The sequence below is a fragment of the Oncorhynchus keta genome, chromosome 6 (genome assembly GCF_023373465.1).
Source record: "Oncorhynchus keta strain PuntledgeMale-10-30-2019 chromosome 6, Oket_V2, whole genome shotgun sequence".
Lineage (NCBI taxonomy): Eukaryota > Metazoa > Chordata > Actinopteri > Salmoniformes > Salmonidae > Oncorhynchus > Oncorhynchus keta.
Genome location: NC_068426.1, coordinates 20,253,385 through 20,265,068, shown reverse-complemented (window position 1 = coordinate 20,265,068; position 11,684 = coordinate 20,253,385). Strand labels below are relative to the sequence as shown.

The following is an 11,684-nucleotide window of genomic DNA, read 5'->3' as shown; positions in this document are numbered from 1 at the left end:
TAAATGAGACTCAACTAAAACAAATGTCTAACTGAAAGTGGTGATATGTTAACGTTAGGGCTGTGACGATTATGGAAATTTGGGTAATGATTGTCATGCAAATAACAGGGTTAGTCATAATTGTGTGTGTGTGTGTGTGTGTTGAGCTTGTAATTTATATTTGAAAAATATATACCTAATGAATACAACACAGCTTTGCTGTTACCTATGTCTCATAAACAAATGGTTTTGACCATGTTTGGAAACGAAGCTTCTCATTCCAACCATGAGGTTCTGCTTGGCTTTTAAAATGATTACCAACTTTACCCTATTCATGTTAAAAATAAAAAATAAACCTGCTCTTGGGTAAACTATATCTATCTACTTGAATACAAAGTTAAATCCCCCTTCACCTAAATTGAAGACTATACTTTTTGGTTACACGATTATACAATAACTGTGCCAGTCCAAGTTAATGTATACCCAGCTGAAATTGACCAAAAGTTATCATGTCAAAAAACCTCCTGTTCCCTCAAAAACAAATGCATATCCTTGTAGTTAAGAATAAGATCCAACTTACGTGCATCCTGCAAATAGATTATTACACCTTGCATACAATTGACATGAATATAACACTTGATCCAAAATATTAATTTAATTATTATAAGGGAGATTTTTCCTTTATACCAATATAAAACATGTTTGTTATAGACAGTCATCTTTATCACCACATGGATAATACAATTAAAAAGGCGCCAATACAACGTTTTAAATAAATAATTTGTTGGAAGCGAAACCGACTCGCATAAATAAATAATCTAAACCAGGCACATAAACTATAAGAGCCTCAGCCACTGTTCTCCATATAATTAGTTGTTTTATTTTCATCCTCTCCCTTAGTCAATATTGTCCTGTTGTAGCCGATTAGTCAGGTCCATAATTATTGGCACCCTTGATAAAGATGAGCAAAAAAATATGAAATAAATACATACTGAGCTACAGTTGAAGTGGGAAGTTTACAAACACTAAGATGACTGTGCCATTAAACAGCTTGGAAAATTCCAGAAAATTATGTCACGGCTTTAGAAGCTTCCGATAGATTAATTGACATAATTTGAGTCAATTGGAGGTGTACCTGTATTTCAAGGCCTACCTTCAAACTCACTGCCTCTTTGCTTGACATCATGGGAAAATCAAAAGAAATCAGTCAAGACCTCAGAAAAACAATTGTAGACCTCCACAAGTCTGGTTCATGCTTGGGAGCAATTTCCAAATGCCTGAAAGTACCACGTTCATCTGTACAAACAATAGTACGCAAGTATAAACACCATGAGACCACGCAGCCGTCATACCGCTCAGGAGGAGAGACGTGTTCTGTCTCCTAGACATGAACGTACTTTGGTGCGAAAGGTGCAAATCAATCCCAGAACAACAGCAAAGGACCTCGTAAAGATGCTGGAGGAAACAGGTACAAAAATATCTATAGCCACAGTAAAACGAGTTCTATATCGACATAACTTGAAAGGCCGCTCAGCAAGGAAGAAGCCACTGCTTCAAAACCGCCATAAAAAAAGCCAGACTACGGTTTGCAACTGCACATGGAGACAAAAATCATACTTTTTGGAGAAATGTCCTCCTGTCAGATTAAACAAAATTAGAACTGTTTGGCCATAATGACCATCGTTATGTTTGTGGAGGAAAAAGGGGGAGGCTTGCAAGCCCAAACACCACCATCCCAACCGTGAAGTACAGGGGTGGCAGCATCATGTTGTGGGGGTACTTTGCTGCAGAAGGGACTGGTGCCCTTCACAAAATGGTATCATGAGGACGGAAAATTGTGGATATATTGAAGCAACATCTCAAGACATCAGTCAGGAAGTTAAAGCATGGTCGCAAATGGGTCTTCCAAATGGACAATGACCCCAAGCATACTTCCAAAGTTGTGGCAAAATGCCTTAAGGACAACAAAGTCAAGGTATTGGAGTGGCCATCACAAAGCCCTGACCTCAGTCCTATAGAACATTTGTGGGCAGAACTGAAAAAGCGTGTGCAAGCAAGGAGGCCTACAAACCTGACTCAGTTACACCAGCTCTGTCAGGAGGAATGGGCCAAAATTCATCCAACTTATTGTGGGAGCTTGTGGAAGGCTACCCGGAACATTTGACCCAAGTTAAACCATTTAAAGGCAATGCTACCAAATACTAATAGAGTGTATGTAAACTTCTGACCCACTGGGAATGTGATGGAAGAAATACAATCTGAAATAAGTCACTATTATTCTGACATTTCACATTCTTAAAATGAAGTGGTGATCCTAACTCACCTAAGACAGGGAATTTTTACTAGGATTAAATGTCTGGAATTGTGAAAAACTGAGTCGAAATGTATTTGGCTAAGGTGTATATAAACTTCCGACTTCAACTGTATAGTGTGTGATCAAATCTTTTAGGGGAAATCATATTTTATACAATTGCTCCAAGATTTTGTTTAACAAATATATATATATATATATATATTTTTTAAGATGGGTCAAAATTATTGGCATCCATTTTCAATACTCTAGCACCCTCCCTTTGCGAGGTTAACACAGCCTTTTCTAAAATATTTTATGAGATTGGAGAACGTTTCGGGGGGTCTGAGACTATTCCTCCATGCAGAAAGTTTCACGATCCTTGATATCCTTAGACTGTCCTCTTCAATTCAAACCACAGGTTTTCAATGGGGTTCAAGTCTGAACATTGAGATGGCCATTGCAAAATAATGATTTTGTGGTCAATTAACAATTTCCTTGTGGATATTGATTAATGCTTGGGGTTATGGTTTTACTGGAAGAATCACTTGCGGCCAAGTGTCAGCCACCTGACCGAGGCAACCAGGTCTTATTTCCACCTGGTGTTGAAATATAAACAAAAAGCAAGAAAATCACATTAACTACAATTCCCCTTTAAACAAAATGTCTTTCTTTGAGAAATTATAGCCCAGTATGTCTTTTTTGCACATCTTTTTTTTATTTTCACCTTTATTTAACCAGGTAGGCTAGTTGAGAACAAGTTCTCATTTACAACAGCGACCAGGTCAAGATAAGACACCCAGGCTGCCATCCTTGACCAAATGTTGTCAAAACTATCTGGATCAGAACACAATGGTACTTTCTTGGAATAAATTATACAACTCCTACAACAGCAATGATCAACCGTGTTTTGTGTCATAGGGAAGGAAAGTACAAACCCTTGTTTAGAACTGTAGTTTGAGTGAGGTACCTTTTGCATCGTCCTCCTTAAATCGCTGATGAAGCTTGCGTGTGGCATTATTCAGGGTTTTTACTGGCAGGTGCAAGACTTTTTACTTCCCTGTTACGGCTGTGTTAACGCTTGTCACAGAAGCGTTCAGCTGGTCATATGTCACACAGCCTTTCATGTATCAAGAGAAAAGAGTGATAGAGTAATTGTATTTATTTTACTGGTAAAACCGCCAGATCTGCAGTAACATCTCAAATAAAACTGCACTAAAAGTATATGGAAGACCATGTGTGTTACTGAGGGGGACTCACTAATATAATAATAATATATGCCATTTAGCAGACGCTTTTATCCAAAGCGACTTACAGTCATGTGTGCATACATTCTACGTATGGGTGGTCCCGGGAAACAAACCCACTACCCTGGCGTTACAAGCGCCATGCTCTACCAACTGAGCTACAGAAGGACCTACTGAGGGATTGTCTTAAACTCTAGGTAGTTGATGAATTTCATCTCTCTGATCTGGGTCTTGGAGGTTTTCCTGAGGTGCTCCTGCTGGGTTGGCTGCACATCCACAGGTCCACTCTGTCTCACAGGCCCTCTTCCACTGGGGTATCAAAGGAGATTTTATTTTAAATAGGACAAAACATTTACAATGAATTTGGTTGGTACTCTGTAGCTTCTCCTGTTACAACACACAGAATCCTTACTGGACAGCTGGCTGTCCCTACCTTGGCATGTTGACCCTAAGCTGCGTTCTATCCTGTACCTCCTTCAGGAAGCACTCCTCTAGTTCTTGTGACAAAAATAAGTCAATCCCCATCAGTCCAGGGTTACAATTACAACTTAGATTTCACACTGACATAAAGGACAAATAGCATAGTTTAAGATAAAGCAATCCAGACAAGCTAAAAAGGACCTGTAAAAATAGAATGTGAAGCATGTACGCAATACCTTTAAATTCTTCAGGTCTTTTTGGCAGCCAACACATTATTCAAACTGATCAAGGAGTCCATCTATTGAAAGGACATTTGTCCCATCTTCCCTAGAATGATCAGCTTGTCATGATAATTTGCTGAAAATAAGCCTCAAATTTTAAGTTATGTTCCAAGAAGGTGATGAATGACCTGATGCTGTCAGAAAACCACTGAGTTTCTGTTTGATGAGGTGAGCTCTCTTCTCAGTTAGCTGAAACACTAACTACATAAGATAAAAATTATCCCTTCGACAAGAGACATGCCCCGTATGTACCAGATCATCATACCAACTGTCCGCAGCTACAAGACCTGTCTGATGGATGAAATCCGGTCGTTCAAATGCAGGATTATATCCTCAAACTCACAATGATTGCTGATTGCTCAAATTGCTGAAAGATTAGAATATGGTGCTGCTCAATGAAATGAAAAAAAGCCCAGAAGATTTCCTGTTCATTCAATGGCCACTTTGACATATGAATCTTGAATACAGTGGCTTCATAAAGTCTTAGTCCACATGTTATGTTACAGCCAGAATTCAAAATGGATTTAAAAAAAAATGTTTACCCTTCTACACACAATAACTCATAATGACAAAGTGAAAACATGTTTAGACATTTTTTCAAATATGTAGAAAATTATTCACACCAGAGTCAATACTTTGAAGATGAACTTTTATTAGCGATTACAGCTTTGGGTCATCAACGGTGTCTATCAGCTTTGCACATCTGGTTTTGGGGATTTTCTTCCATTCATCCTTGCAGATTTTCTCAAGCTCTGTTAAGTTAGATGGGGAGCAGCGGTAAAACAGCAATCTTCAAGTCTTTACACAAATTTTCAAATGGGATTCAAGTATGGGCTTTGGCTGGGCCACTCAAGGACGGTCACGTTCTGAAGCCATTCCAGCATTGCTTTGGCTCATTGTCCTGTTGGAACGTACATTTTCTCCCCAGACTAAGGTCATTTGCACTCTGAAGCAGGTTCTCATTAAGGATGTGCCTGTATTCGGCGCCATTCATTGTTCCCTTACCAGTCTCCCAGTCCCTGCCCGTGGAAAAGCATCCCCATAGCATGACGCTGACATGCTTCACGGTAGCGATGGTGATTTGCCTGGTTTGCGCCAGACATAGCGTTTCGCATTCAGGCCAAAGAGTTCAATTTTTGTCTAATCAGACCACAGAATATTTTGCCTTCTCAGTCTTTCATGTGCTTTTTTTCTCAGGAATGGCTCCCATCTGGCCACTCTCCCATGAAGCCCAGATTGGTCAAATCAAGTCTAACTGGTCACATATACATGGTTAGCAGCTGTTATTGTGAGTGTAGTGAAATGCATGTGCTTCTAGTTCCAACAGTACAGCAATATCTAACATGTAATCTAATAATTCCACAACAAAGACTATTGCCCTTCTGGCAAGTTCTTCCATCTCAGCCAAGAAACTCTGTAGTTCTGTCAGAGTGGTTATTCGGTTCTTGGTCACTTCCCTGACCAAGGTCCTTCTTCCCAGTTGCTCAGTTGGGTTGGACGGCCAGCTTTAGACAGTTTGGGTAGTTCCATAACTTTTACTACCCCAGTAAATCACTCCTTTCAAATGGCACCCTTTTCTTGAGAGAAAAACAATTCACATTTCTTGCCCCCATTAATTTAACACGGAGAACCTTCTCCCTCTGACCAGCAGAAATACAAACAATTATCACAAGACCACTTCTGATGACCCTCGCCGATTCCACAGCACCCAACTCGGTTGTCACCCACCCTGAAACTGGGCTCCGAGAACACCCCCACACCTCCCACTTACGATACTTTGAACTCATTCACTTCCATTTATTTTCCTGACATTTTTAACAACTCAAGCTCACCCTCTTCCTCCCTCTCTCTCTCGCTCGCTCTGACCTCATCTGCCTCTTTTCCACTCCATTCCTCCTCCGTATTCCAAGTATGTCTCCTTATGATAATACTGCACCTCTCCTGACAAACATATTGCCTTCCAAAGGAAAGCCATTTAACCGGCTGCCACAATCACTGTACAATCAGCACGAACCCCTCAGGCCCGACATGCACTGTCAACTGTAGGACCTTATATAGACTGGTGTGTTTCTTTCTAAATCATGTCCAAACAATTGAATTGTTCACAGGTGGACTCCAATCAAGTTGTAATCGCATCTCAAGGGTGATCAATGGAAATTGGATACACCTGAGCTTAATTTGGAGTGTCATAGCAAAGGGGTGTGAATACTTATGTTATAAATGTCTGTTACCCAAAATAAATTAAATAGCAGAAAATATGAGAGTTGATTACAACGATTTTTGTCATTTATCTTTTAAAAAAACAATGCTTTAGGTACATAACGTATAACCTTAGAATTAGCTGGACTTTACCGGATGAATGTATAGATTAATATATGTAGCTATACATGTATCAATTTCATGATACCGTTTATACTAAGGCACATGTTAGCTTGCTATTTACAAATAAAACAGAAGTAACTAACTTCACAATATAGTTTAAAAAAGCATATAGTAGCTATGAAGCTTTGTCTTGTGTTCGTACTTGTCAACTTTGCTACAGTAGTTATGCAAAGATTTTGGAACAAGACTACTAAGTGAAAATACATAGCTAGCCATCTAGGTTAGTTAATCAAGCCAATCTCATAGACCGTCTATCCATACTAGCTCAATCAAGTAAATTAGGAATTTCGAGAACCACATTCACAACGCTGGCTAACTAGCTAAATTAGCTAACGTTAGTTTATCCGAATCTACACAAGATCACCGGTTTGTAAAACATGTTCTGGCGAGTTGGCTACTTTTAAACGTGGGAAACAGCTCGGCTAGTTGGCTAATGTAATGTTCTGCCGGTTGTTTCCTACAACCTCCGTATTGGTAGCTAGCACTATTCGAATCTTCCCGCTGTGTTCAGAATGATCATCACTGCAATGCAGTTGCTCAGCCATCCAGACTGCGCCTGCGCTTCAAAATGTAGCCCCACATAAAATCATGGAAAATTGGACATCACTGCTTGTAATCTTTTATTACAAATGGTTGCAACAGTGACACAAAATGTCTTAGAAACATCATAAGGCAATGAACTTAAGAAACTATTCGTACATACAGTACAGTGAAGATAAGAGGACACATGCGGCATCCATGGCTCTGAATGCCCTGACAAATCGACAACGTGGAGGACCCCTCCAGACAAATGGATACATCCTCACAGCCCCAGTGACGCCTTCAGAAGGGAGGCCATGTCTTCTGGTATCGAGTCCTCATCTCCTGACAAAGGAAATGCATCTAGTTTTAGCCTGTAAAATCTATCAATCGACTGTCAGTGAATATGTTCATTGGCAGGCTATATGAAAATGAATGTTGGTATGTGTTGGTATCGGCATGCGCGGTACAGTATATGGTGGTTAATGTGAGAGATAGGAGGGGATAATGAGCTCACCGTCCTGGGAAGCAGTCATATCCTGCTCCAGCTTGAGTTTCTTCTGACCGATGCGGAGCATGCCATCCTCTATAGAGTCCTTACTGATCAGCTTAATCACCTTCACAGTCCTGCAACATAAAGATGCCAGAATTTAACTACAAGGTATATACACTCACATCTACTGTATGAGCAACACAAGCTCAAAGGAAGCGCATAGCCTGGGTATGGCGGGTAAAGTTAGCAAACTGCTTGGGGGAAAACACAGTTTCCCGATCCTCACTGACCTCGTCTGTCCGACACGGTGACAGCGGTCCTCGGCCTGCTTATCATTGTAGGGGTTGCAGTCAATGTCATGCAAGATGACCACATTGGCTGAGGTCAGGTTGATGCCCAGGCCACCAGCCTTAGTAGACATCAAGAACACAAAGATGTCCAACTCTGTGTTGTACTGGTCAATCAGCACGATTCTACAAGAGGATGGGATAATTAACAGATCTATTAATGTCCATAAAGGCATATAAGACACTTCTATTAATAAGCATAATTTAAAATATAATGTCAAGAAATTTGTGATTAACAGTTTAATTTGCATAATATCCAGAGTCCTTGGAAAAAACCCTGGTTGTGACCATTTTCAGTCCCTACTACATATCAATCCATTCCTAAATGACTAAGGCCTGTCATATCCTATTAGGAGATAAATTACAGCCTGTGTTCTGCTCATTGAACAGAATGGTAAGTACAGGGGGAAAAAAATAGCCTTGCGGATGTATGGACAGAGTTCAACATCCTACCTGTCAGACATGGGCGTTGATCCATCCAGTCGAATGTAGTGATGCTTCAAGTGCTTCAGGAACACCTCTAGAATGTCCAGCATCATGGTGAACTGGCTGAAGAGCACCACTCTATCCCCCTAACACAGAAACACAGTCACTGTGATTAATAACTACAGGACCGGAGGGATCAGAGAGAAAGAAAGAGAAATATAGACATGTGGTTGACTGCATGTTGGAGGGAGGAAAGCCAAGAAAAGAGTGATTGTAATTGAGAGCAGGGAAGAGATGGAGTGTTTGACAGGTAGAGGAATGGGGGGAAAAAGGGTGACTGGTTTTATGGGGAGGGGGGGTGAAGAAACCACCAGGGAGGGAGATGGAGAAGACTATAGCTGGATCACTACGGGCAAGGCTTAATAGTGCATAATAAAGACGCTGTCTTCAATTGATCCACTGTAGCTTTCATACCATGTTTTTGAGAGAGGCCAGAAGCTGTGTGAGCAGGCTGAGTTTCCCTGAGTCCAGGAGCATGTCTGTGTTCAGCTGATAGTCTTGTACGGACGGGTACTGAAGACAAAGTCGATGCAGCTCAAAGTCTGTCATGACCTCCATGTCCTCCTTGATCAGTGCTGGGTCTGCTTCACAGTGGGTCGGCTCCTGACGGGGTTAAGGTTCAAACCGAGTCTAAGCAATCACAGACTGACATCAAAACATTCTCTTCAAACACCAGTAAGTTTTCAGGTCTGACCTTGAGCATGAGTTGACTCATAGCAGCCAGTTTGGTAGTGGTATAATGCTCCCGGTGCAGCAGTGGGTGATTTGCCATCTTCCTCAACTGCATCATCACATTGGTCAGTTCTCGCTCTGTGGAGGACACATGGGCAACATATGGTTTTAAATCCGATAATCGATGCACATTAAAATTCTACTTGTGTTGCTATTTAATATTCTCTTAGGCTTTCCATCACTTTTCAAATGAACCAGATGCCTTCCTCCTCTCCCTAACATACTCTCTCCATTGGTGGATCCCTTGAGCTTCTGCATTAAGGCATTGTAGAGCTGCTGCTGCTGGTCACTCATGGCACAGAATTCCACCTTCTCCTCTTTGGCTGGGAGCTGCTTCAGCACCTGAGGCAGAGACGCAAGCCGCTCTAGTCATATGTCAACCGAACGTCTCTTTGGGGCGAATCCTAACTCCCACTTAAATAGAATTTTCCCTTAGTCACGCATTGACGTCAATGAGAGACTACGGGGAAATCTGAAGTTATAGATTAGCCCCTAAGAAAACAGCACAGTAGAACTCTAAATGAACAATGAAAACAATGCACAATAGTATTCAAGTACGAAGTACCGTGGTAGAGAATATCACTGTCCCCAAGTCATGCCATAACCCTATCTGGTAATGAGCTTAGACCGAGCTGTTCCGTACCTCACTCTTGACACGTCTGAGGATGAAGGGTTTCATGATCAGTTTGGCATGAGAGATCCTCTCCATCTCAAAGCTGCTCCGCTCCTCTGATGATTTCTGACAGGAAATAAAAGATGACGTCTCTCCAAAGGAAATCTTAGCATAGTCAGTGGGCTTTTATTAGCTAGACTTTTTGACCGGATGAGTCAAATTTAAGACAAATATATCTGGAGCGATCCCCGTATAGCATGTGTTCTTGCCTCACCATGGCAAACATGTTGGCGAGCTGTGCAGTGCTGCTGGAGAACATATCGGGCATGATGAAGTTGAGCAGGGACATGAGCTCCAGGAGGTTGTTCTGCACTGGAGTCCCAGTCAGCAGCAGACGGTACTTAGCCTGAGATCACATCACAATCAAATCTGATTAGATGAATATAGTACATTGTCTACACACCATGACAAAAAGTATCAGAATGCATTGCAGTGAAAAGGAAGAAAGTGGGGTGACTCACAGGAGACAAACAAGACAGGCATGAAGCGGAACAGTTTAGAGGCCAACATTAAAACTTATCTTAAAATCATTATCACGCCAAATCAATAATGGCTGTTATCAGCCCAAGGTGACCCCCACCCCTGCAATGTACTTACATTGATGGCCATGAGGTGGCGGTAGCGCAGCGAGCTCATGTTCTTCAGCATGTGGCCCTCATCGAACACGGCGTACTCCAGTTTGAGCTTTCGGAACAGGCTGCGGTCGTTGTCGTTGCTGGTGGTCAGAGCGTACCTGGCAGCAGAAACACAGCAGCTCAAGGAGCCATGCCAAACACACAAGGTCCTCAGTGGTGTGTGAGACATGACAACCGCTTGGTTACCATGAAGTATGAACGAGTCACAGGTACAGCTAACACGGAACCTTTCAGGTTTAGTCAAACGCTGAATATATTATCATGTTAGCAGAAGCCCAGCCGGGGGGACTTTACACGGCTGATTGGTTTTACAAGATCGACACTAATTCTGCTGGATATTACCTGAGGCACTTAGGGCTAAGTGTCTTGCTCAGAAGACACACAGTAGCTAAGACAGTAGGATGTGAACCTGTAGAATACTAGACTCAAGTGCAGTTCCAAGTATAAAACAGAAAAATAAATAACACTTATCAGACTCTCTTATCCAGAGCAATTAAGTGCCTTGCTCAAGGGCACAGACATGTTTTTCACCTGTCATTCTTGCATAACAGTAATTTCTCCGATTTTAGACTTACGTAGAAATGATGATGTTGTAGTCGACCTGTCTGTTGAGAATATCATATCGAAGGTACTTGCGATCCTCCACAGACCCTAGACACACACAATATAAATAGGACTATCTATATTTAGTAATTCTGTCACTCATGGTGACTAAAACCAACGGGTTAAGTCTGTATAATCAAATAAACATAAAGCCTGAACCATGACAACCACAGTCTGATGAGTCACACAATTCAGAATGAATAGAAGATTCACTCACCATAATACACCAGGACTTTGAGCCTGGGACACCACAGATTCAGCTCCCGCACCCAATTATCTGCAACAGAGAAGCAAAATATGTTTTTTTTTTTTTTTTATCTTAAAAGGATAGGAAAGTAACACTTGAGTATTTTTGTCCATGCAGATCTCAAGGCATCATACAATCTGTGTGTGCAGCACTACTGCTACAGCTCACCCAGTGTGGAGGCAGGTACAATGAGGAGATGTGGGCCCTTATTGCCCTCCTGGTACAGGCTGGCTAGGAACGAGATGGCCTGGATGGTCTTCCCCAAACCCTGCCAACAAAAGACAGGAGGTGGTGCATTACAGAAGCTCTACTTTTCAGACACCGACTTGGCACAACAAAAAGAGTCGCCT

At 41.6% G+C, this 11,684-nt stretch overlaps 1 protein-coding gene and 1 pseudogene across 2 annotated transcripts in view; both read right to left on the bottom strand.

Annotated features, from left to right (window-relative positions):
- Positions 1 to 3,213: 3,213 nt before the first annotated feature.
- Positions 3,214 to 4,694, bottom strand: LOC118384846 (spindle and kinetochore-associated protein 1-like; annotated as a pseudogene).
- Positions 4,695 to 7,206: 2,512 nt separating this feature from the next.
- The window catches only part of smarcad1b (SWI/SNF-related, matrix-associated actin-dependent regulator of chromatin, subfamily a, containing DEAD/H box 1 b), a 14,878-nt gene continuing 10,400 nt past the window's right edge, over positions 7,207 to 11,684 (bottom strand). For both annotated transcript variants that reach the window (XM_035772156.2, XM_035772157.2), the window contains exons 10-22: positions 11,503 to 11,602; positions 11,305 to 11,364; positions 11,060 to 11,135; positions 10,447 to 10,582; positions 10,064 to 10,195; positions 9,820 to 9,915; positions 9,401 to 9,518; positions 9,139 to 9,254; positions 8,859 to 9,047; positions 8,412 to 8,530; positions 7,902 to 8,084; positions 7,636 to 7,745; positions 7,207 to 7,463 (exon numbers count right to left, since the gene is read on the bottom strand). In XM_035772156.2, coding sequence (XP_035628049.1) covers positions 7,402 to 7,463; positions 7,636 to 7,745; positions 7,902 to 8,084; positions 8,412 to 8,530; positions 8,859 to 9,047; positions 9,139 to 9,254; positions 9,401 to 9,518; positions 9,820 to 9,915; positions 10,064 to 10,195; positions 10,447 to 10,582; positions 11,060 to 11,135; positions 11,305 to 11,364; positions 11,503 to 11,602 — 1,497 coding nt within the window. In that variant the 3' untranslated portion in view covers positions 7,207 to 7,401. The remainder of the gene's footprint in view (positions 7,464 to 7,635; positions 7,746 to 7,901; positions 8,085 to 8,411; positions 8,531 to 8,858; positions 9,048 to 9,138; positions 9,255 to 9,400; positions 9,519 to 9,819; positions 9,916 to 10,063; positions 10,196 to 10,446; positions 10,583 to 11,059; positions 11,136 to 11,304; positions 11,365 to 11,502; positions 11,603 to 11,684) is intronic.